Source organism: Triplophysa dalaica, chromosome 21 (assembly GCF_015846415.1).
Source record: "Triplophysa dalaica isolate WHDGS20190420 chromosome 21, ASM1584641v1, whole genome shotgun sequence".
NCBI lineage: Eukaryota > Metazoa > Chordata > Actinopteri > Cypriniformes > Nemacheilidae > Triplophysa > Triplophysa dalaica.
In genome coordinates this window covers 2,435,833-2,461,680 of record NC_079562.1, presented here as the reverse complement: position 1 = coordinate 2,461,680, position 25,848 = coordinate 2,435,833, and the positions used below count along the sequence as shown (strand labels likewise).

General features: G+C 39.2%; 2 protein-coding genes across 3 annotated transcripts; both read left to right on the top strand.

Moving 5' to 3' along the window:
- The first annotated feature begins 260 nt into the window (after positions 1-260).
- On the top strand, positions 261-7,740 carry p3h1 (prolyl 3-hydroxylase 1). The gene is given in 16 exon segments (XM_056734873.1): positions 261-767; positions 1,821-1,973; positions 2,283-2,466; positions 2,790-2,921; positions 3,083-3,222; positions 3,566-3,655; positions 3,746-3,798; positions 3,878-3,999; positions 4,121-4,275; positions 4,387-4,482; positions 4,559-4,622; positions 4,625-4,708; positions 5,419-5,512; positions 5,593-5,668; positions 5,838-5,978; positions 7,014-7,740. Coding segments are annotated over 16 exon segments (2,535 nt in total). The 5' UTR covers positions 261-311; the 3' UTR covers positions 7,509-7,740.
- An 8,546-nt stretch (positions 7,741-16,286) lies between these two features.
- On the top strand, positions 16,287-25,184 carry cldn19 (claudin 19). 2 transcript variants are annotated; one of them, XM_056735331.1, is made up of 5 exons: positions 16,287-16,970; positions 20,764-20,928; positions 21,340-21,424; positions 21,699-21,845; positions 24,239-25,184. In XM_056735331.1, exons 1-5 carry the CDS (start codon positions 16,748-16,750, stop codon positions 24,285-24,287), a joined length of 669 nt encoding a protein of 222 aa, XP_056591309.1. In that variant the 5' UTR covers positions 16,287-16,747; the 3' UTR covers positions 24,288-25,184. The 2 variants fall into 2 exon arrangements, with proteins under 2 accessions (XP_056591309.1, XP_056591310.1); XM_056735332.1 differs by having other exon boundaries at positions 23,866-25,184.
- Positions 25,185-25,848: the final 664 nt, after the last annotated feature.

Genomic DNA, 25,848 nt, shown 5'->3' with positions numbered 1-25,848 from the left:
AACTTAATAAAATGTCTATAGATAAACCCGGTAAAGTATTATTCTAAATAGTAAAAAAAAGACATTTTAGTTTTAGTAGCCTTGTGTTTTTGTTGCAGTTGTGACTTTGATATTTTGCAGAGTTAATATTTAGAACCTTGCGGAGACCCAAATGTATGCATCAGTTGTTGCTTCCCAAATTCTGAGTGTCCCAAAGTTTCACGCAGGCATCCGATCCAAATCCCGAAGCTCCACCCTCTTTGCAGTCTTCAGCTGCGCGTCCGACACCAAACCCGAGCTCTACCTCACCTCACAGGCCCGGTGTCGCCAAGATGTGGAGCGCACTGTCCCTGATCATAAACCTGTCCATTTTACATTTCACCTACAGTGAAAACCAAATCACCGGAATACTTGAGCCACATGATCTGCTTTTTGACAATGCAGTAGAGGCGTATTATAAACAGGACTGGCTGGCTGTGATTCTGAACATGGAGAAAGCTTTGCGGAATAAAGGAACGGTGCGTAAAGTCCAGACGCAGTGCCGCTTATCCTGCGCGGATCGGGACGCTTTCGGTGATCCTTTTCCAGGTCTCGGTGTCCCGATCCCTGGAGCCGGTCCCGTGGAGGATTTAGCGTTTTTCCAGAGGATTCTCAAACGGGCCGAATGTGTGCATGCATGTGAAAGCGAGAAACTGGGACCACCGACACTTCATAAAGTTAGCGAGACTGTAGACCTGGAGTTTAAGAAGCGGACGCCTTATAATTACCTGCAAGTGGCATATTTTAAGGTAAACGAGTCTACTTAAATGACAAAACGTGTATGATGATAAAGAAAGATCACTGCGTCTTGTTGGAAGCGTCACTTTGCATCATTTTGAAAAACAAGCGATACATTTCGTGTCTGTTACATTGTTGCATTGCATGCACGCGCACAAAGTAACACCATGTCAAGTTATATCACGTGCAAATGTTTTATATAGAATGATGATATCACTGAATGGATAAATGTATGAGAAGCGCTTCTGGGCTTCCCCAACCCCCCCAAACTCACATCGCTGTGCCACGTCTTGAGGTGGAGCTTTGCGAACTTCTCGCATGCTTCCAGAACTCCCACTAGGCGCACTAAAATACCAAAAGGAGGGGTGCAAAACAGAGAGAGATATTGTGGATTCCTATAAAACAGGCTTTTCATTTATGAGTTTAGAGTATGCATGCTAATACTATTAATACAATCCCCTTCTTTGGATTTATATTAACTTATTCCACAGACTGCTCCTGTTGCTCAACCGGGAGAGCAGTCTGATATATAAGTATAAGGTCATGGGTTCGATTCCCAGTGAACATATATAAAGGCTATTGATACTTTTATACTATAAATATAAACTGTAAGTCATACTTGTCAAATGCATCGATGTAGCACCATAGACAAATTTAACAAGCCCATGTGAAAAGTAAACACACATGTTTGTTTTTGGAATCACTGTGGGAACTTGCCAATAAATCCTATTGTTTTTAAACGACCAAATGGTATCCTCTATCCCCAACCCTCACTGAAACCTTTTTTTTACAGTTTCAAAAAAGCACCATTTACTATAATTATTATTGCATTTCCCTTCAGGTGATCTCAGGTGTAACTAAATGTTCACCAGCAAATGTATAAATTAAAGTTTTCATCGCTTTATATTTTATTTTAACGTATTACTTATTTAATATGTCTGTTTAATATTTGACCTGTGTTTCTCTCTCTTATCTTAAACGTGTGCTTTAAATGTTTTGCTTATAATCAAAATGTTTTATGTACAGCTGCTTTATAAATGAAGTTGACTTGACTATATTTGCAGATAAACAAGCTTGACAAGGCCGTGGCAGCGGCAAATACATTTTATATTGCAAACCCCGACCATGTAGAGATGAAACAGAATTTAGAGTACTACAGTCTGATGGCTGGGGTGCAGCAGGCTGATTTCAAGGATTTAGAGGAGAAACCACACATGGTAAGAGTCCCAATATTAATCTGGGTGGATGGATTGATAAATACAGTGATTACACAGTGTTACACAATAGGCCACATTATAGTAAATATAAAAGTTCCTGCAATGCATATCATTAGAAATACAAAATTCACAATGGAATGAATTACATGGTTTTAAAATATATAGTACTGCCTTCTTTCTGCTAGCTTTTTAAAAATCTATAATTTTTAGGTACATATTAGGCATTTTTCCCCACATAAACAAACATTTAAAGTGTAAACCAAGTGAAATATGTTTATAATCTTGGGCTATAATTGACTCTTATTTCAGACTGAATTTATAGAAGGCAAGATGCATTACAGTATGGAGAAGTTCGCACCAGCCATTGAGCACTTTGAGGCGGCCGTCGAAGAATATTTCACTGCTTATGAGGAGTGCAGGGTTCTCTGTGAGGGAGCGTTTGGCTACGACAATTACATGGAGTATAACGCCGACCTCTTTCAGGCTATGACAGGTGAGTGCAATTCTCTTCGATCACGCCCAATAAATCTTCAAGTAATATATAAAGAGTTTGGTTTCAATATGAGATAAAAGCATGTTTTTTGATATGTTATCATGTTTTTATTGTGTTTTATTGTGTGAGCTGTATTTTCTTAGTAATTATGGCTTAAATCAAAACAAACCAACTGCCGTTTCAGTGATGTTAATTGGAATGCACAATAAAAAACTTGATTTTATATATATATATCATTTTGGAATCAAACTCTTGATATTTTCATTGCTTCATGTCACACTAATATTATTGCATTCATGTGTTTTGATGTGCTTTGATTCCAGATCATTATCTTCATGCTCTGAACTGTAAACAGAACTGTGCTGTAGATTTGGCTTCAAACGTTGGAATAGAGAAACCTTTCGAAGATTTTCTCCCATCGCACTTTAACTACCTTCAGTTCTCCTACTATAACAGTACGACACATTCTCTGCCCGACCCATATATCAGTCATATGACATATTAATGTATTGGAAATATATATATATATATATATATATATATATAAATATCAGTTTGGGACATTCCCAACATGTCTAAAATGGGAGAATTCACTCTCTGCTTTTCTCTGTCCCAGGTGAAAAATATGAACAAGCTATTGAATGTGCCAAAACATACCTGCTGTTTCACCCTGAGGATGAGGTGATGGTGCAGAACTTGGCGTACTATTCTGCTTTGCTGGGAGAAGATAAAGCTGCAAACATCTCAGCCAGAGAGGTACACACCACACACCGTCCTGATGCACTAGCGTTCTTGTCTTTCACAGCCAAACGGACAATAAACACAGTAAACACAAGTCATTCTAACCGGATGTTTAGTTGAAGAAAATTAGGAAACAATTAAACACATCTTATATATCATAGACCGTGTGTCACCTTATACAAATTGTAATGTAAAAGATTTAAAGAGATTCACCCCAAAGTTATATATATTTTTTCATCCTCACTTCATTCACAACCAGTTTTAGAAACGTCACAATATCGGTTTGATTTGTTTGCTTCATTGTGTTTGAAATGAGTTTACCTTAGAAATCCATCATGAGTGTTTCTTCTTGTTTCAGATTGTTAAGCAGTATATCAGCAGGTCTGTGTTGGAAAAAGAGCTTCTTTATTTCGGCTATGAAATATTTGGTAAAACCTTTGTTGATCCGGTAAGTATCTCAATGTGTGTCCAGCATTTAACACTTGTAATTGTTTTTATACACAAGTGATAATCTCATCTTTATCTCATTCTGTCTCAGGACACGTGGACTCCAGAAAACATCATGCCTAAGAAACTAAGAGACAAACAAAAGTAAGACGCACGTTTCTTTCAGACAATACAATTCCACACGGTGAACACGTCGTCTGACTGGTTGTTGTGTCTCTTGCAGGGCAGATAAAGAAACCGCCGCGAGGATTACAGAAGAGATCGGAAATCTGATGAAAGAGATCGAGACGCTTGTGGAGGAGAAGAGTAAAGAAGCATTCGACATTGGAAGGACGGTGATAGACGGTAGACAAAAAAAACGCAATAAAATGATGAATGTATATGGAAGGAAGAATTGGTCACATGATTTTCAGTTTCATGTGCCTGTCCTAATTCAACAATAAATTACTGTCTGGTTTCATCACAGAAATCAAAGCAGCACCTACATCAGGTGGCAACAGTCTCCCGTTTGATGACATCACAATATCCATGACATCCACAGCCCTGAACGGTTCACAGCGAGTCGTTCTGGATGGTGTAACCACGTACGATGAGTGTCAGGAGCTTCACAGCCTCTCCAAAGTGTGTTAAAAACTCTTCAACTCTCTCCTTTCATAGAAAGAAAACGTTTTTTAGTTCATATCAAGCGATAATATTTCCTAGTGTTTAATTACAATATATAAAATCTTACAGACGGCAGCTCTTCAAGGGGATGAATATAAAGCGAAACCTTCGCCTCTTTCTCAGAATGAAATGTTCCAGGAACTCACAGTTCTTAAAGCTCTGCAGGTACGATCACGTTCATTGACTTTTAAAGGATTTACAAGTACTGTACAAATTAAAACGATGAGTTTTTGTCTTATAGTTTGGACGGGAGGGTTTGGTTCCTCTAAAGAGTGCTCAGGGTTTCTTTAACCTCACTGAGAAGATCCGAAGATTCTGGAGTCTCACTTCGGTCTGCAATCCCCTCTTTATTTCTTCAGTTCAAATCTGGTGTGCCGGTCCATAGTTGAAGGTACAAATCTACCGAAATTCGACTTGCATGATGCTCTTGATTTAAACCTGCAATGTGATAGTTTTAGTGACATCTACTGGTTAGGTTGCAAATTGCAATCAACGGCGCACTCCACCCCTCCCTTTCAAAGCACTACGGTGGCTGACACAGGAAAATATTTCACGCTTTTAGCTGCTTTGCCGAAGGACATAAATTATTTATGAATTGCGTTCTGTAGAGCAGTTTGTCCGTATAAGGCTGCTGTAGAAACAACGTGGCGAATTACATCTAAGGGGACCCGTGGTGTATGTAGATAGAAATAGCTCATTCAAAGGTAATACAAACATAACGTTTCATTATGTGAGGTCTTCCTACACCTCTGAAGACATAGTTATTTATATAATATTGCATTACTGTCGATAGATCCTGCTAAATATTTCACACAGCCTATTAAACATCGTTTTTGTACGGTCATGAAAATTCCTATTTACATTTCGAGTTTTTATGAAAAGCAGACATTGTTTAAGCTTATTAATGCCCATTACGCGTCTAAAAACTTTTTTCCATCTTCCATCTAGAAAAATGTGCACATCACATGCGTGCCGCAACCTTGTCGCCTCTATTTGCATGCGCCTGCATTTAAAATAACTCATATGCGCGCAAAAAAAGACGCAAAATGTGAATTGGGCCTTATGAGTATTTTAATTATTTTCGTCTCTCTTCACGTGCAGGGAAACAAGAAGGCCATGAGAACGGCTGTCTGCTTGTTTCAGAGCTCAACGAGTGCATTAAAGACCCATCATCATTCTCACATGGTGACTACAGGTACGCTACCCACAGAACACCTAATGCACTATGGGTATGCAGTTTCTAGTGTTTTTACTAATGTTTCATTTTGCTATCAGTGCCATTTTGTACCTGAATCAAGATTTTGAAGGGGGAGATTTCTTCTTCACTGGGCCGGACGCTAAAACTGTCACTGTAAGATTTCTACAGTTTTTTTGTTCAAACTAGCTATATAACTAACTTGTAGCTTAATTGCACTTTTTTTTGTCTTTGTTAGTATTTATACGGTTAACTACATTGTTAAATACATTGTTTTTTGAGTTTGTTTAGAAACTGATCATATTTTCTTTCATCGTATGTCCAGGCTGTGGTGAAACCTCAGTGTGGAAGAGTTGTGGCGTTTGGAGCCGGACAGGAGAATCTTCATGGCGTGACATCACTAACTAAAGGTCAGAGGTGTGCTGTGGCCATTGGCTTCACTCTGGATCCTCACAACAGTGAAAAGGCAAGTACACTTTCACAGTTTGTTTCAATGCAGTTTTGTAAGTGATATGTTAAAGACCTCATGACACAAAGGTTGAAGCTTTTATGACATGTTTGGTGTTTACCAGATACAGTATATGCACAAAAAACATAACATCTCTTACAAATATGAAGTTTATTCAAGAGAGTTATTAGTATACTTCTTTTAAACTTAAATAGGTTTAATTTTTATGTACTTTTTCAGAACAAAGTTGTGCACTAAACGTTTACTACTGTAACACTTAAAAATACACTTTTGTAAATTAGAAAGGTGACCAATTTAGTCCTAAGCAGAGGTGGAAATTACTTAAGGATTTTCATTCCCAAGTTCATTTTTTAATACGTGTACTTTATGAGAGTCTCTTTTACTTCACTACATCATTAAGCATATCAAATACTTTGTACTCCTTACATTTCAGAAATAAAGGTAGTTTTTTTACTAATGATACTTAAATCTCAAATCTTGTGCTTTCTTTTGCTCAAGTAGTTTTACTTTTTTTACTTCTAGTCTGGAAGTCTGCAGTATACTTAAATTACTGTTTAAAGTAAAAAACGTATTTAGGAAATGTAGTAGAGCACAAGTATGATGGACGCTTTAAAATGTTGTGAGGTATAAAATCACTCTCATAAATTACATAAGCTTGGAATGCACTTGAGTAAAAATACTTATAGAAACAATAAAATAAAAATATATGTATTATTTTTCACCTCTGGTTCCAACCAATATTGAAATTGTACACTTACAAGTATACTTGTACTAGTACTTGAGTTTACTTAATTATATATTTGAACTTTACTCAACATAATTAAGTAAGGGGTATCTGTTCTGGGGTTGAAAATCAAGCCCTTTGTTATGCTATTGATATTAAACATTTTGTTTTAATACATTAATACAAGAGAGAAAACTACTTATCGGAACACTTCATGAGGTCTTTAAATCTTGAGGAAAAGGTCTGTTTTATTATGATCATGAAATGTTTCTACAGTTACTAACCTTAGCATTTTTGGGCATCTATAGGAACGTTTACAAGCGGAAGAGCTTCTAAAAACACTTTCAAACCCAGCAACACCCGACATCCAAAAAACAAACGACAACAATGAGACGAAAACCTCAGAACCACAAGTAGTAGTGACACCTACTGATACACCAGAGCAAGACGATAAGACAAACAAACCTGCAGAAACCAGCAAAACTACAGATGAACAGAACACCAAAGCCGCTGAGAAAAAGACTAACAAAAAAAGTGAAAAGCCAAAGGCCAAAGCATCCAAAAAGCCAGCCAAAACAGAAGACCAGACGAAAGCTAAAGCAGACCAAACAAAAAGCACTGGAACAGAGAAAAAGAAGTCAAAAACAGCAACCAAAACAAAACCCAAGACCACAGACAAAAAGGAGAAACCACCTGCCAAAGAGAAGGCATCTGGGAAAAATACTACAAAAGATCAAAAGACGAAATCAAAGAGCACAGAGCCTCAAAACTCCAAAGCAGAGGAAGACAAAGATGAACTATGAGCTTTTTAAAAATTTATGGTGATGGTGAACTGTTTTTATAAAGGTTTTAAAGACTATTGAAATGAAAAGCGTAACACAGGATCATTACCTTGTGAGTGACAATCAAGCCGAGTGTCAAATTTTCTCTTTTGCCTTGTTTGAATTCTCAGGAACAGACCTAATGCAGCTTTCAGACATTTCATGTGTCACTTGGCATTTCCATATCAAGTCCCCAATAAAAATGACATGTTACATGAAACCAGTGAACTAAATTATTACAAAGAGTTTTGTTGTGGTTCCGAGACGTGTCTGGTGTGGTTGAATGTGGCATCTACGTATACATATCTACATCTATCAGAGGTCATAATTATTTTTCAAGAATACCTTAAAACAATCAAATCCATGAGATTATATTTCTTAAACATGCACTGTTGTAACTCTGCACTAGGTGGCAGCAGAGAGCTCCAAATATCCCAAGTGGCCAAATAACAGGACAAGCTGCTTTTGCTTGTAGTGCTACTTTTTTTATATAAAATAAGAATTCTTAATAGGCACAAAGTCGGTTTTTATTTTCTTCGATTTGAAGGGGTTCGTTTGCTCTTTATGTGTGAACCACCCGAAACATTTTTCTGGACTGTATTCAAGGGCTCACTCCTTACTCGAGATTCACCTCGACTTGAAGAATCGAGTTGTATTTCAAAATATTACTAGATTTTTAAGGCAGTTCAATGTAATATAAGTTTGAATGAAAAATGTGAATTGTATATTTTTAAGTGTACTATTTAAATACTTGACCCACTTTTTTAGCCAAAAAATTATACTTTGAAGTATAACAGTAGTCTAACAGTATTAAACTATACTAAAAGTTAAGTTTAGTTCAATACAACTTATTTGGTTAAAAAGGTTCACTTTGAAGTTTGCTCGCCTAACTATACTTTCACAGTTTTATACTGCAAGACTTCTTGTTTTTTTTCTTTAAGAGAACTTAAAATCATACTTATAGTTTACTCTTTATATAGTTCAGCTGCTGTGTGTTCTAATGCAAACACAAGGCCACATCCAGAGAATGATGCTGGGTTTCTGTAGTACCACCTGGACCATGTTGGCGAGTGAATAGTGGAGGTGAGAGTGAAGGGTGACCTGTGGCAGCTGCTGCGAGACCCCCCGTGTATCTCTGCTGGTACAAAAAGGTCCTTTTGTGAACCTCCCACTGCTGAGAGGTGGGCAGAACCAGCAATCAACAGAATGCCAGAGACTGGTGGGGACAATGACTCTCACAATCCTCCTCTACAGGCCTGTAAGCCATATCGAAAACATTTTATGCGTTTTGGCTGATAATCTACAGTAAATCACGTTTGGGGGGACCAAAAACACAAACATTTGAAAACGGGTCTCAAAGTGGAACTTTTTGAAAACAACAGCATTATCGTTTAACTCTGAAGGCGGCGTTTCCAAAAATGATGCGATTTATACGTTCAGTCTGTAGGCATGCGCAAGTTTTCCCCAAACAATAATGGTGGCCTCCATGCTGTGTGATTTGTGCAGTGTGACATACTTATTATCATTTCTCTGGCAAAAAGTAGATATACTGCACCACTACAACCAGCGGAGTCATAGTATTTATATGCACTACTACTATAAAATTGGAGATGGTGGTCTAGTGGGTTAAACCACTGAACTGGTAAATCAAAGGTTGCTGGTTCGATCCCAGCATCCACCACCAGTGTGTCCTTGAGCAAGACACTTAACTCCATGTTGCTCCAGTAATAAGTGCACTGTAAGTCGCTTTGGATAAAAGCGTCTGCCAAATGACTAAATGTAAATGTAATGTAAACACACATACACGCCGACAAAGTGTACTAAAAGTGCTTTTAGATTAAAACAGTGAATGCGGATGTGTGCTAGCACGTAAGGTTGCTTTATAGCGTGACAGCGCCATCCCCTGGCCTTGCATGCATAAAACACATTTTTATTAGTTTTCCCGGGTCTATGTAAATACAGATCGTTTTGATTACGCTGTCGTGTGTACATGAAACTTTTCAAAAATGCAAAAAACTTTTCCTTTTTTATTGTGTGAATGTATTAGGACTAGTCCATTTTTATAAACTGAGTAATTCCTCATTTGTTTAAAAGCAACCTGCGTTCACACAAAAACATGCTTTAAAGCGCTGTCAAGAGTATGCCAAACCAACAGGTGGCGATATAAATCTAACCATAAAGCCGTGTTGGCCAATCAGAATCTGCATCAAACAACGGAGATAACGGCACGCATTACAACGTCACACCTAAATCTCCTTTCACTAAAATTCTTCACCCTGGCCAGAGTTTTCAAAAAAGTTGTGTTTTTTGGACGAACGGCCAAAGCGCATAGAAAAGACAGTGGTTTTGACCATGTTCGTGTGGACAAGATACAGTATTTCAATACAGGAATAACCCTTTAAACATGAGTGATGTTTTTCTATCTTGACAATCATGTTGGGGTTTCAGAAACAAAATATCAGCGATTCATGATCTAATTGTTACAATAAGCCTATATGGTTAGATTTTTTTTTTACCACTTTAAGCTTGCAATCGCTGTGTTTTGAAAACACAAGCAAATAAGTATTACATTTAAATAAATTGAATTGATTCAATTTAAAGAGTATCTAGGACAGTGCACTTTCATATTTAGCATACTTAGCATTTTATGCTAGCCACTAATAGTAACCGACATCCTACGCTTTGTGGAAAGCAGTCGGCTAGCAAAGCACCTACTACATTGTTTTGAAAGTTTGTCTTATAAGAAACACACAAGGTTTTACACATTGTGTCACTATACAGCTTTTTGTTGCATTCGGTACAAACTAGAGTACTGACTTTAGTGTCCATGACTGCAGATGAGCCATTACCAAGACTTGCTTGTGTTATGACTGCTGATGCTCGATGTAGATCTTAACTGTCACAACTCATCCATTGTCTTTTGTTTGAGCTGATGAGATGTAAAACAAATGCAAAACAATTCAGAGTTTCATGTTAGTGGCTTTGGAAAGACTTTCTGTAATGTTACATCTTTTCTCATCTGCACACCCCACATGTGTCCATCTGACCCTGTATGTGAGGACAGACAGTCAGTGTGCCAAAGGGCTCGCCAGGGTTAGTTGGCGTCGCCGCTCAGCTCAAACCGTGGCATGCATCACTTTCCATAACATTTGTGATCAAACTGTGTTTCAAATGAAGTTTATTTGCATTTTATAAAGCATCAGAGACATTTAATGTCCTTCTCGCAGGGCGTGTGTCGATGCTGTATGGCGTCTTTGTGTGGGGCCGCCTGCCGTGTTGTACAAACTCTGTTTAACGCTGAGACACACAGAGCACATTGTCCGCTTCAGGGATTGTGGTGTATGTAACTTTCTATTGTTCAAACAGAAAAGCAAAGCATTAATACTGTGGCTTGAATACAATACAGGACTGCATAAATCCACGCCTTTACAGAAGAAATCAGTGCCACGTACCAAGTAGTATGAAACATGTTCTGATGTCTACATAGAAAGTCTTTTGTCTCGGTTTATTATTTGACGTTTTTAAAGGCACTGGCCCCTTTTGCCTTGACGACATAAAGTGTCAACAGGTTTCCTGTTTAAAAGATCTTGCTCAGCTCATTGTGTTTTTTTACAGTAAGACACTATTAAAAAGTAATTAGACATTCATTTATATCTGTATACAGACCAACTATTAAAATATTAATCAAATACTGGAAAGAAACTGAACTGATATTTGGAGAAAGATATCTGTCATATAATAAGTATAAAAACTACGTGGGAGCTTTCCTCTGTCACCTTTGATAAATGTGATTTAAATTTAAATAATTGACATGACGTGCAATTAATTCAATAAAAAAATGAAATAGATTGACTGAGATTTATAATTTTACTGCAAACTGAAGGGCATTGGGGTAAACAGTCTTTAAAGTAGTCATCTCAAATCGCTCCTTTAAAAAGAAGTAAAGATAACAAAATAATCTTTTTTCTTCACAAAGCAGATGTTAAACATGTCAGTTGAACAGACAACGTTCCTCCTGTGTTCCCAGAAGAAACGTTAGATGAAAGTGATGAGGTCTAAAGTATCCATCAGCCGTTTCCACGGAGACCCACTCAGCACGTCTCCGGCGGGGCAGGATTTAGCTGGACGCAGCAGGGCGTGCCCTGACCGAATTCCAACTCTCCGGCTTGAAAAGGTGGACGGGAAGGCAAAGCAGCAGGATAACAAGACCTGACATGAATTCGGCCAAAGTTTCCATGATGCGGGTGCAACAGGAGCAAAAGTATGATTTTTCTTTGTAATCACATCTTGAAATCACATAATGCTCTGAGGACCAGTCAAAAAGGTTGTACTTGTCACATCTTCACCACTTTCCTCTTGACACTCTTCATTTTAGCCAAAAGATTATCAAATGTTTAATATTTTACAGCTTCCTCATTCCTGAGACAAAATCAACAAAAAAATACTTTGAACAAAGACAAAGTAAATTCCATGTTCATAATAATAAACTATAAGGCTGAAAACACAAGGAAGGCCATTGCACAAATATACACAGTGTGTAAAGTGGTTTAATAGAATTTGTGCAGGACAAAACTTAACTACACAATGACAATGGTTATAATGTCAATCCTATCTTTTTAATTGAGTTGTCACATCCCTGATCAAATCTGGTTATAATGTGAGCACAGGCTGGTATTGTTGGTGTATTTGATGGATGCCTGAATGACTTCAGCCGTTACCGCAATGAACTGTCTTCTTATAAGACTTGGATCATTCCAGTGCCGGGCCGGGACAGGCTCCAAGTCACTGTGATTGTGCTCGGGCTTGAGCGAAGTGTGTGAAGCTCATCCTTACTGGCTGTGCAAGCTACTGGAGACGATAACTTCAAACAGCTGCTGGTAGGTGAGGATCATGAGAAGTAAGAGACTTATGAGTTATGTATGACGTCATTGATAACAAAATTGGAAAAAAATGGAGATGAGACAAAACATTATTTAGCATCACTTGACTTGCTGTGTTGAGACAGACGTTGGTCTACAACAAAATGAAGTTCTACCACCTCATTGCTTCCACAGTATTTACGTATTCTCTGGACAGCAGAATGTCCATTTTGTCTTTGAGGTTACTAAAGCCACGAGTGGAGCTGAATAATGGTGGATTAGCTCAACACATTCCCCTCCTAATCTACCCCACTTCTCTGAGTCCAATTTGGTTGCTCTGCCCCGGGGCTTGGCCCCCTTAAGGGGCATGTTGATGTTGGCTACCCTCCCTCCCGTCCCTCTTCATCGTGTGCCTCTCTTCGGCCCAGGTGGAAACTCTTCAGGAAAACTTTCTATAGGTCAGGTGGAAGAGGCGATTCAGAGGCCACAGATAACAAAGACCTCGTCCGGATTTGGGTAAATGCAGAGAGGGCCTCCTGTTGTGTTAGCGTTGAGTGCACTCCGACGTACCAGGAAGTACACGCAACGCAGACCCTCCAAATGTACATAGCATTATCGAAAGGGGATGAAAAAAGGATGCGAGTACAATAAAAGCAAAGGAGGAAAACTTAGTGATGGGAATGAGAAAAGCCATTATAGAATCTGTAATGGGGGCTCTGCATGGCCAACAAAAGTCAAATTTTTCCCATGTCAGAGCACACCAGGTCCCCGTCCTCTGGGAGGTCTTCTCCATGCATCTTTTCTTGTTAGCTGCAATATGACTTGCTATCTTTGATCATGTCAGCTGACTTGTAAGCTCAGCTTAGCGTTGTAAGCACCTGGAAAAATCTGTGGACAGAAGAGTGGAAAAACGGACGGGGTACGACCACCTTCACTAATGCAAGGAAGGATTTTGTGCGCGAACGTCAAGGGCAGGTCTGGAATTGGGTCATGCGGCTACATAAGGAAGAGTTTTAAAACGATGATGAGATGAGACACTTTCACATGAGATGGCCACTTTGATCATGTTCTCTTTTCAATAACACTGTTTATGCTTCATTGACAATTGTTTCCAGCACACAAGTTTTACAACGCTCGGCATTACTGCGTTTTTAACCAGTCCACAGCAAACAATATACAGCGTTGTTGCATTCAACGGTCACATTGACACTTAAACTTCAGACTCTGGGAGAGTCCCTTGGCAGTTTGGCTTTTGGAAAAGCTGTTTTTGGTTTGTTTCAAAGTCTGACAGCTCAAAGCAAAGAACCGTTTCAACTTATCACAGGTTTTAATATCCAATTCTGCAGGCGTATTATGTGTCTCTTTATTCAATATGAACAGAAATAAAACTGAGTGTACAGGAATCTTTCATCATACCAGGCTGTAAACATCTATATACCTGTCAAAGACATCCCAACATCCGGTATAAAAACATCATTCCCAGTGGATTCCCACGCTTCTTACCAAAAGAAAACAACAACACTTGAGCAAACTGGGCTTGTGGACAATTTGATAACAACCAAATGTACTTAGTTCATCAACCTCATTAAACAGTTTCCTGTTTGGATGCTTGGTCATGTGATACTTTGTACAATGTGTTACATCTGTCGACATCGCTCTTTTAAAAAGTCCCATGACATCTATTTACAGTAAATGCTTTGAAATGAAAAATAAAAAGACATATCAGTCAAGGTCAACAAAAGTTGACTTTATCTAAAGGTTTAGGTCTACTACTACCGTTTCATTGGACAAAATGAAAGTTGTTGTGAACTGTACTGTAGGAATTAACATGAATTCTGTCATCCACAGAGTGGGGTTTACATAAAAAACAATGTTTTTCGAATGTGCATCTCTTAACAGTCGCACAATTTCATGTGGAGTTCCAGTAAGCACGATTCTTTTAATAACTTTTAATAAGATAAAAACAAGGCTAGAATGTCTCATCGCTAATTAGCCAGCCGTGAACTTGACCAGATGGTCTTTTCAATGGTCAAAGTTTCCCAGAGAGCTCCTAAGCCGCTGAAGTTTGGGCAATGAGGGGGGGGGCTTTTACTTCAATCCACTTTAGTCTCTTCACTGTGTTTTTCTCTCTGATATACCTTCATCTATCTATATATCCATCCATCCATCCATCCCAATGCAGACCAATGATATTCAGTTCTATCTGGCTGCTCATTGTGGGTTTTGTGCAGCTGCACACAAGCATGCTTGCGTGGTATTTTAATCCATGGAGGGAGATGGACTGATGAGATGTTTGAAAAAGGCTTTCAATGAGACGCACTCAAATGTAAACAGCACCCCTGTGGCGCTCTGCGTTACGGACACGGGTCTCGGATTATAAATTCATCGTCATGTGCGTTCATTGTGTATTACAGGATAAAATGTGGATGAATGGAATGGTCTTGTGGTCTCAAAAAAAAGGTTCAATGATATCTACATAATTAACCCCTATCCCTGTAAAAACACCTATCCCTGGGGCTCCCGAGTACGTGTTCGACCCCTGACTTAACGCGAGGATGGACCGCGGGGGCTAATCCTGTTTCGAGAGGTTGCTTCAAAGACAAACCTAATGAGACGTTTTGGAAAACACAGAAGTGGACCCACCTCTCTGAGGTCAATGAAATAATGACTTGTTTCTCATAAGTCCCTTTTCACAGCCTTGCAACAAGATTTTTTAAGACGCCAGATTAGTTACCTAATTAAAAAAGTTGATTACAGATTTTTCTTTGTTGTAATTCGCCCTTACAATTAGCCAAATCATTCTCGACCACATAACAGCCTTTTAAGATAAATCCTAGCGTTGTAGAATTGCGTTATGCATGGGACAAAAACAAATAAAAATAAAACATATGATCAAATAAAAAATGTATTGCTTCTCATACAAGATCAAACATGTTGATTTAAATGTATTTCCTAAATGCACTTTTTTCAACACATAGTTGAGTAAATGGACAAACCCAATCATTGGTGTAAATGTATATATCCTGGGTCAAATATGGAAATTTTCCTGATTAAATTAAACCAAATTGCCCCAATCATGGGTTGAAACATGTTGATATTAAAATATTTCTTAAATGCACATGTATGCTAAATGATTTTTTTTTGGCCCATGCATAATTCAACTCCACAATTTACGTCAATTTGCATAAGTATCTGTCCAATGAATAAATGTGTGTAAATACCTAGTTTAGTTTGCATAGTTTAATTTGCTACTATTTTCACTACGGTTGGTCCTTCCCTTAGACCAAACCAGGAAGGCGCCTCCATTTGATGCAGTTAGACTCGCTGTGAGTGATTAAACTGAGCAGGTTCCCATGGAGATCCTTCAAGCTGTCAGCGGCCGACCCCTAAATCTCCACCAGAAGTAAAAGTTTTTTGTGTGAGGGTGACACTTCCTTTCAGATGAGCAGTTTAAACGTTGATTTATGTGCCTCTCCAGTTGCTTCCAAGCATCTTCAAAAGGGTGGATCTAGAAGCACATTCAAACGAGAAAAACTATTTTGCCCAACAGCAGATGCCACACCGCTGACGCAGTGCAATGACTTCAAACGTCTGTGCTCATGCAGTTGCCTTACCTTTCAATGACTCCACCAGACGTGGAGATGTTCAGACACTCATAGTTGAGAATTTCATAGAATTTGGGGTTTGTGGCACATTGCACATCTCAGTTTGCAGGTCAACTCCAAAAGTGACATCTGGGCTTAATTAGTCCCTCCCGCAATGTTTTCAGGGGGGAGGCGTCGCTCGCAGCTCAAGCACCAATCGGAGAGTAATCACAGGCCTGTAACTCCACCCTTCCACTCTATTCAGCATGTCAAGGCTTTTTTTGTCTCTGGAGTATTCTCCTCTTTTCACCCTTTCCCTCTGCTCTGCCCCCCGAGCACCATCCAGACGCACTGGTGTGTGACAAGAACAGCTATGCGGTCCGTAAAGCAGCCATCAGCCACATCCTAACATCCATCCCGAGATCACCTCCAGAAGCCGAAGAAGACTGAAGAACTGTTGCTGGTCACAAATCTGGGAAAACCAAGGTCTGCTTTATTTGGAACGGATCGAGGGATGTCACTGGAAGCCTCCAAATGAAAGACGCTGAGGTGGCCGAGATCAATAAGAGGATACAGCACATAGAGGTTTTATTGACTGACTTGTTATATTCATTCTGAAGAGCGTTGAGGACCGTTTTGGCGTGAAAATTTGCACCCGGAGGATTTTTTCTTGAGGGAATTGCAACAGGTGGTTTTGAACCTCAACCTAAGTTTGCATCTTGAGCGGAGAACTTTAATTGAACTCCTAATTCTAGACTAAAGCAAACATTTGAAAACCATGGCTAACTCTGGGTTTCAGCTGCTTGGCTACTTTCTGGCTTTGGGCGGATGGATTGGTATCATCTCCACCACGGTGCTGCCCCAATGGAAGCAGTCGTCGTACGCCGGGGACGCAATCATCATGGCCGTGGGTTTGTACGAGGGCCTCTGGATGTCCTGTGCGTCTCAAAGTACAGGCCAGGTGCAGTGCAAGATCTTTGACTCCTTGCTTTCCCTGGATAGTAAGTACCAAAGAGCAAAACACTTCACACAAAATAGGTCCACAACTCCCCTCTGGATCGTTAAAAGCAGAGCGTAATAGCCATTGTCTGGATCCACAATATTAACAATGTTTAATTTCAACCATAAAAGCTTCCAAAGTTTGATCTACGACTCAAATTAAAAAATACTTAGATTCTGTGGCTAGAAGTTGGGCGCAAAACTATGCACGAGCTGCTGTGTACATATGGATTTTATCAGTGTGTTTAATCGATCAAATTAAAATATGTGAGTTTTGACATGGTAATTAAAGTCTTATGTGACACAAACCACGTGGAGGCGCAGAGCGTATCGGACTGATTTCAATGCTTTGGAATGCTATTACATAGCGTTTAATCAACATTTAGCACCGCTGTCACTGTCGATTTTGTGGTTTCTTGTAACGTCTAATCACAGGCAGTCACTTCTGGTTTATTTCTGCTGAGACGGCCTCGAGATGACATCCTTTAAATGCTGAATACCGAGTGATGATTGTGCGTTCGGTTTAATTGATTTCTTTTTTGGCATCGCTTCCACATCTGTCAATGATTTGTGGTCAGATATCCCAACACTGCATGCAAAAGCAAAAATGTTTTTTAAATAACAATGCAACCCACAAACGTAATATAGATCATAGTAATTTACTGTACGTCATAAAGAGTTTTTACATCCAGCATCGTCTCTAATAACAGTGTATTGTTTTGAGGTGATGAATGGCAGTTGTGTTGAGAATAAAAGGCCAGTGTTTGGACAAACACTAGAGAAATGTTCAGAATGCACATCCCCACACAAAACACAACTCTTAACGCTGGTTGCGGAGATCAGAAAAGCAAATGTTTGCTTATAGCTGTCATGTGTGCATTTAAAGACAAATACATTGACTTGCTTATTTGTTACAGGCGAATATCTGGGTCGACTTATGTACACTATCATATACCTCTTCATTAAACAATTTACTGGTGCTTTAAACACCCAAAACCGATCAACTAAACTGAGGAACTGACAATGTATTATCAACAAGTTTATGAGCCTCTTATTCAATATATATCTTACACACAAGGCTCAACCTAAGTTCCCACAGGCATCTCTCATTTAAAAGCATCCATCATGTCTACAGAGGCTCCGTTCAATCACCAGGATCAAGCAAAGTATCGTGAAATATTGTTGTACCGACATGGGTTTTCTATGTGTCTAAGTTACTTTGAAAGAGGGTCCTAGATGAGTTCTGAAAGTAAAGTTCACCAGACTACCCTCCGACAGCAGATTTAAGATAGATTTATGCAGAAAACATGCTTAACCTCAGCTCCAACTTCACGCTTCATCACTCTGAGTTTTGCCGAATATCATTTGGCTCTCGTCCAGTAGCATGTCCATGTCTCGTACAAAGACGGCTCTGAGAGAACTGTACTGCACATGGAGGAATCTGTAACCCTCGGCCCACAACAGGTGACGGTACCATCTGATTCCACTGTCCCCCACCCCCCTCAGTCTTAGGTCATCTGCTCAGATAGTGACCGCAATGTTCTAGCTTATGTATGTACAGACAGCCTCCCACAAGCTCGCATTGTTTGCTGTTTCTGCAGTGGCTCTGATGTCTTTGGCTGAATAACTGTTATTAGATTATGCGCTAAACACTGTCAACAAACCAATTAAAGAGACAGTTCACCCAAAAATTAAAACATTATTTACACTTCTTTCCAAACTCGTAGGACATTCTTATGCTGAACACAAAAGAAGATATTTTGAAGAATGTCGGTAACCAAACAACACTGGTAACCATTGACTTCCATTGTATGAACACAAAACCATAGAGACTTTTTTTAAATATCTTCTTTTGTGTTCCACAGAAGAAAGAGTCAAGTACAGGTTTTGGGTGAATAAATCATTTTTATGTTGGGGTGAACTATCCCTTTAAGAACAAAACATTACAATAGTATTTTTACTTCAAATGTATTTTAATTTTGCATTGTTGCAATGCAGTAAAGACACAAGAAAAAAGATGTGAAATGAAACAGGAAAATTGTAAAAGATACATGGTATTATTCCAAGTAAAACAACCCAATAACTATTGTAAATAATAGACAAAAAAAATTGACTTATTTTTTGCTATATAATAATAATTCCATTCCATTCCATTTTCTACCGCTTATCCGAACTACCTCGGGTCACGGGGAGCCTGCGCCTATCTCAGGAGTCATCGGGCATCAAGGCAGGATACACCCTGGATGGAGTGCCAACCCATCGCAGGGCACACACACTCACTCATTCTATAATAATAATACTGTATATAAAATATATAATAATAAGAAATATATATATTTTAAAAGCTCACATTTTTTTAGTTTGACTACCTCATTTTACCCTTTCACTGCATGATTTGAACATACTATACTGATAACGCTTTCATAAAAAGAAAATTCCTCTTAAAATCATTGAGGGCGTCAAAAACGATTGTGACGTCATAAAAAACTAATCTGTGTGAAGAATGCATTGAGAGATGTTTTCAATGACGCGCGAAACATCCCACAAGCGTGCAAACAATAGACAATGGTCGTGCCTCACATGCAGCATCGTTTGAAAATGTCCTCCACCACTCTGCACACGCTCGCTTCTCTTCCGTCGTGCCAGGCACTGCCAACCCTGGCTCTGGGTAAAGAACTGTAGGAGGACGCCCGCCCCCCGCTTCACCCCGAGTCTAACTACCCTCATTCACTCATGACCTGGGGTTCACAGCGGACCTCCGTAAGCGCTTCTATTCGCTGGCCTCGTAAATCAAGAAATAAAGCAAAACAAGGATGAAAGACGAGAAAATAAGACCTCTCTTATAAAGCTGTAAAAACTCTTCAAAGCCGACGCCTTCGCACATAAATCATACATCAAAAGTCATTAGATAATCTCTTCTTGGTTCTTGCCTGCTTTGATTCGCTGTTAAATGTATTTCATGGCTTTGATTCATGTTTAATGCCACACCGTTTCAAAGCTCCGGTTGAAATAGTGTGGATTGTACTTTGTGTTTGAAGAAAGGCAGAAAATGGGTGTACAAAAGGGGATTCATGAGAAAACGTGAATTACCTTTTGTAAATATCGCATGTTGAACCTTAAGGAGGTGGGCAGAAGAGTGCATGGAGACGTTGGTGGTCTGTCGCTGTCTCTGAAGTGTTTGTCATTCTATAGACCAAAACAAGCATGTAACAACTAGCATGTTAGCGTGCTGCCATTACACAAAAGCAAAGACAGGCATTGAAAACAATTCTTCTTTGTGGATAAAGCCACATTGATTCCTTCTGTATGGAACATATACAAATGTCCCTCCTACAGCATTATGCATGAAGTGAACATCGTGTGGGTTATCTTTGGAATTCTGATGTAGTAGAGCCGCTCCAAATAAACATCAAGTGATGCTAAAACAATGCAGATTATTCAGCATTATGTCCTGAAGATGACCGTAAAAACACGACTAGGTCACATTTCACCCTAAAATTAAAGTTTGCTGTATTTCTTCAAGACAAAACTATTATCATTGTGTATAAATGTTTTACAATTCAAGCTGACTTTATTTCCTTCAAATATTAATCTTGATGGAAATATGCTTGACTGTCATAAAACAATTTTACAATCAAACTAAAACCCAAACATATCATTTTAAATAAGATGTGGACGTCAACCAGTACGCCATCAGTTTTGACTCAAATCACAGTCACAAAACAAGAGTGCTAATGAGAGAAAACGAGAGCTGAACGAATTGTAAACCCATGACCTATATGTGTGTTTTCTCAGTGCACATTCAGACGTGTCGAGCTCTGATGATCATCTCGGTGCTGATGGGATTTATCGCGATCATTGTGAGTGTCGTCGGGATGAAGTGCACGAAAGTGGGCGACAACAACCCGTCTACCAAGAGCAAGATCGCCATCTCTGGTGGAAGCCTCTTCCTGCTCTCAGGTGAGACTTATGTGACCAGATCCAACACAAACCCTAAACACGTCCTATAACAGACCTGTATGCTGAAGAAAGTTATAGTTTGTAAACTATTGTATTGTGAAATCTCACCCGTCAACATGCAACTTTAACGCTGTAGAGAACTGATCTCATTTATCTAGATTACTGTCATTGAGCAATGAATAAGCTCATAATGGTGTCTAGGTGGAACTCACCAAACCTCAGCACGGTAAATCATTTAGTGTAAATTAAATTTGGTAAATAACATTCACCTTATTTCATTAGTCTCCACATTCTTCTTCTTCTGACCCATTTAAACGTGCAGGAGTAAACATGAAATGGCTAATTTGCTTTTTTCTGATAAACAAGCTGAAGGCTTTGTTACCTGGACCGTGTGATCTTTATAATCTTCAGGTTTGTGCACGCTGGTGTCTGTGTCGTGGTACGCCACGCAGGTGTCCTCCCATTTCTTCGACCCAAATACACCAATTAACGCCAGGTAGGACGATAAATGCACAACATTTTTACCAGTTTTATAACCAACTCATCTTAGAACTGATGCCGATTCAAATAATCGAATGACGTGATACCATCATATGTCTGGACACATTATAGCAATGAAAATTTGTAGAGAAAATGTCAATTAAAGATCTAAATGGCTTGTCAAAGAGGCTTTATTTTTCATTTGGGAAGAAGCGTCATCTGAACACTTCTTCGTGGAATTTCCCAATGTCTTCTGAAACAGTATAAAGAAGATGTGGCTTCTCTTTTAGATATGAGTTTGGCCCCGCCCTGTTTATAGGATGGGCGGCAGCCATCTTGATGATGTTGGGTGGGTCGTTCCTCTGTTGCTCCTGCGTGAACGACGAAAGAAGAGGACAACAGTTCTACCGGCAATCTCAACCCTCTACAGCCAGGGAGTACGTCTAAACACAAACAATAACAGCACAGCAGATGTGAAGACTGTAACTGTAAAGAACAGCAAACACGAGAGACAGAGCACATCCCACCATGAGCACACCTCACTCGCACTGAATGATTATCAAGGGCAAACAAACAAAAACCAAACATGGACAAATGCTTACATTTTCTATGCTTACACATTCTATGTTTTTCATCAATTTGCGAGATGCAAGCTTGTGTTTTCGTTCAGAACATGGAAAATGTGTATGTTTTTTTCCGACATGCCGTAATAAGCGTCATCTTTCAACCAATCTAAAGATAAACTCCCCAAGACATTATCAACCGCATTTACACTGGACTTTTTGTAATGTATAATCAAACAGAAAGGCAAAAGCAACACAAATAGAAAGATTTAATGTGGCAAACACTGGCTGTGTTCAGAATATCAAACCTTCTGCAGTAAAAAGCATGTATACTACTAAAGTATACAGGTTTCTTGCACAGAAAATGTGCAATGTCCACAAAGAGCACGCTGACTGGAATAGTATTTCCAATAATGCAATGCACTTGACTTTCATTTGATATATTCAATTTTAAAAAAGAACGCCATATGCGATGTGACGCAGTCATGTGACAGCGCTGTAGCATGCAACTGGCCAGGTTTCACAGACAAGCATTAAAGGAAAGGTTCACCTCAAAATCTAAATTGTCTAATTTTTTTACATGTTTTAAGACCTCTCGGCGTCTGTGGAACACAAATAAACATATTTTAGGTGACATCCGAGAGATTTCCAGGCCTCCTCAAAGACATCATGGTTATAGTTGTTGTCAAGGTCCACAAAAGTAGTAAAGACATTGTTAAATTGGTCTATCCGCTCATAGTGGCTCAATTGAATTTTATGAAGCAACAACAATACTTTATGTGTGTAAAAAACAAACCAAAATAACAACTTTAATCAATATATTCTCTTATAAGTGCTCTTGTGAACTCGCACCAGAGACTAACAAGAGAGTTTTTCGTGGTCTCAAAAAACACTCGATGTGAATTTGAGGTGAACTTCTCCTTTAAGGCTAATCCTAGACTAAAATGAATTTTTGACATGTCTCAACTAAATATAACTTGACCTTAAATATCTTAAAATATTTCCATTGTTTTGTCTCAAGATGCTCACCAGTACTAATGTATTCATCAAAGGCATTTTCATAAAAGCGACATAAATATCTTAATTCAACTAAGGCGTTGTTCTGGCTTAATCTAAGCCATGTCTGTGAAACTGGGCCTTTGACTTGTTAACTGTATGACCCATTGATACAAAAACTACAAAGTATTCAGTCGTAAGCTAGAATCCCACTCTGAACACAGCCTATGGGTCAGAAATCTGGTACGGCTCACCTGATTGGCTGGACCGTTCTGCATGGTGGGAGCTCTGTTTGCCAGCTTTGTGTGTTCCTGACCGCTGTGGCCGTACTAACACCGCATCAAGGAGACCATGAGTTATGAGACTTCCAACGTCCACCGAAATACAAAGAATTCCCCTAAAACCTCAGAGAACTGTATTTAAAACCATCTTAAACCAACGTGGCCATTGGCTGACCTCAAAAAATATTTAAAGATCGAGCCGTAAACATGATATTTAAACACCTTCGATGGAAAGTCCAACACTGGCTTTAGACTAAAACATGTGATGGGCGTCGTACATCAGCACTTACGCTTCTTTTGAACTTGTGGACATTGTAAGATTCATCTCTGGTCTCCAAAACGTTCCTCATTCAGCTGACACGTTCATCGTTTTAACACAAACTAACCATCGCTTTATTGTGCATGCATGGAAACGTAACTTGAGACTCATCTTTTGTACGTTTCCTTTTTCAAACACATCTGATTGTCTCATGTAATATCAAAAACACTCTTTATTCATTTCCATGTCACCTAACGTGCACAAGTGTCCTTGTGGCACGTCTGTAGAACCACACAACGCAAAAACCTCTTGTGTATTGTCTCTGTCCTCTGACTGTCTTCTTCTCTCTCTAATTCAGGGATGAGTTGTTGAGTGAGACTAGTTTCCCTGACTGACCAACCCTCCTCCCTGCCTTTACTCGAGGACTGTTCAAGCTCCGCACTCTGTCTCTATGTCCTTCACTCCCACCTAGAATCCAAATTCGGACACTTGTCTCTCTGATCGGACAAATGTCTCTACACCCTACACTCTTAAAATCTGTGTCTGTTTTCCAACGTCTGATCAATAAATGTGTTGTCACCCAATATCTGTTATGTGCCTGACCTATGTCTGTGACCCCATAAATCACCCTCGCAGTGAAACCGGCCTGTACAAAGTCAGTCGACACGGTGCTTCTCTCTTTTCAGTTCCCGTTTAACTCAAATCTGTTTTGTTTTTCTTTTAAATTGCAGAGCAAATGTTAAAAGTTCTCCACCAGACAAAGGGGAGCAGTACTTGTAGTTTGGGCGACTTCGTGGGTCACAAGCTGTTAGATTTTGGCAACAGACAAGACACTCTCTTTAGGTAAAAACGCAGTAATGAAAATTACATTTAGTCAAACGAAGAACATATGACGGCCAGCTGAAATGTTTCTCTATAATACAGACGATGTTAAGAGATCCACGAAGCCAAGCAATGCTTTCCATCAACATGACTTTGTACTGTAGTAAATAACCTTCAGAAAATACATGTCAGAAATTTGATGAAGTCCAGTGAGCCACAACAGTATTGTCGAATAGCGTTCCTTTTTTGTTGATGTTGGAGTTTATTATACTTGCCGAAAATGGTTTCACTCATCTGTAAAGCATTGATTCAGGGTACATTATAAATGCGTTTAAATAATTATGCAAATCTTCAACATTTGTCGTGTAATATACGTTGAGATATAACTGTGTTTTGACTCACTCGTGTCATTTAGTTTGCTAATAGAAGTTAAAAGCATATTTTACCTTGCCGTATGTGAAATGAATATCATTGTAAACAAAAGCCTCTTGTAAAATCCAATTATCTTTTTTCCTCTTTTCATATTATGGTTTGTAAACCGTATAGAAATCGTGACGGATTTTGGCTTCTAATTTTGCTTTCTTCTAGTAGAAAGAGACCCACACGTGAAGCAGTTCAACTCTTTAGTGCACTATGATTTGTCTTGGTGAATTGTATTCAGCATGCATTGAAAGGCACTGTGTCACAAATGTTGTTTTGAAAAAGTGGTTACACAGCTAATGGCCAGTCGCTAGGATGTTATTATTAGAAATATTTTAGTTCATGTTCCACTGGTTATGTTATCTAATATTCAACTATGTATCCTCTCATGACCTTTCTGTTTAAGTTTTGAAATAAAATAAACTATACAGAAGACTCCACGTTTCCTGTGTGTAAATGAGAAATGTGATGTTCGCATGCAATCTGTGTTAGTTGCAAAAGTAGGTAAACATCTCGCTGGAGCTGCGATCTGGCAGTCAGTCAAGGTGCTTCGGCAGGTGATGCGGGTCCATAAGATGCTTTCCTCTGTGTGTCCTTCTAGTGCTTAAAAAGAATGGCCAAATTCAAGCCCACCTCACGGGCTAGATGTCACACATGAATCAAGCCATGTGAGACCAAGTTAACCATCCAGACGAGAAATCCCAACGTGATTCAGACCTCGCCTTTACACCTGGATGATTTTCTTCCTCATGGATGCTGTGCTTGACCAGGCGTCTGGACCCCTGATGCTGCTCAATTATAGACAAGGCGGATCGTCCATTTCGTTTGGATGAGCTTGACGTGAATTCAGAGTCATTATTGTGTTTCTGCAGACTGCTGTTTGCATTCTCACTAAGGGTAGTATCAAACTGGGTCATGAGGTCTGTTAGCCTCTGTGACTGACTCGTGCACGCTGACCACTGCACGACATCATATCTGGAACATCACTTTTCTGCACACATGTGAATTCAGTTCTCACAACTTCCCGCAGCAGTTGGTGGATTGCTGATCCAGCATGTTTAATTATAGCTGGTGAGTCGGAATTTTGAAGGACGTCAAC

Excerpts from the sequence above, each read along its gene's own strand:
- cldn19 (XM_056735331.1), top strand. The coding sequence starts at position 16,748 with ATGGCTAACTCTGGGTTTCAGCTGCTTGGCTACTTTCTGGCTTTGGGC. Across the intron at positions 20,929-21,339 it reads AAGCCTCTTCCTGCTCTCAG|GTTTGTGCACGCTGGTGTCT; the intron begins GTGAGACTTATG and ends TATAATCTTCAG. Across the intron at positions 21,425-21,698 it reads AATACACCAATTAACGCCAG|ATATGAGTTTGGCCCCGCCC; the intron begins GTAGGACGATAA and ends CTTCTCTTTTAG.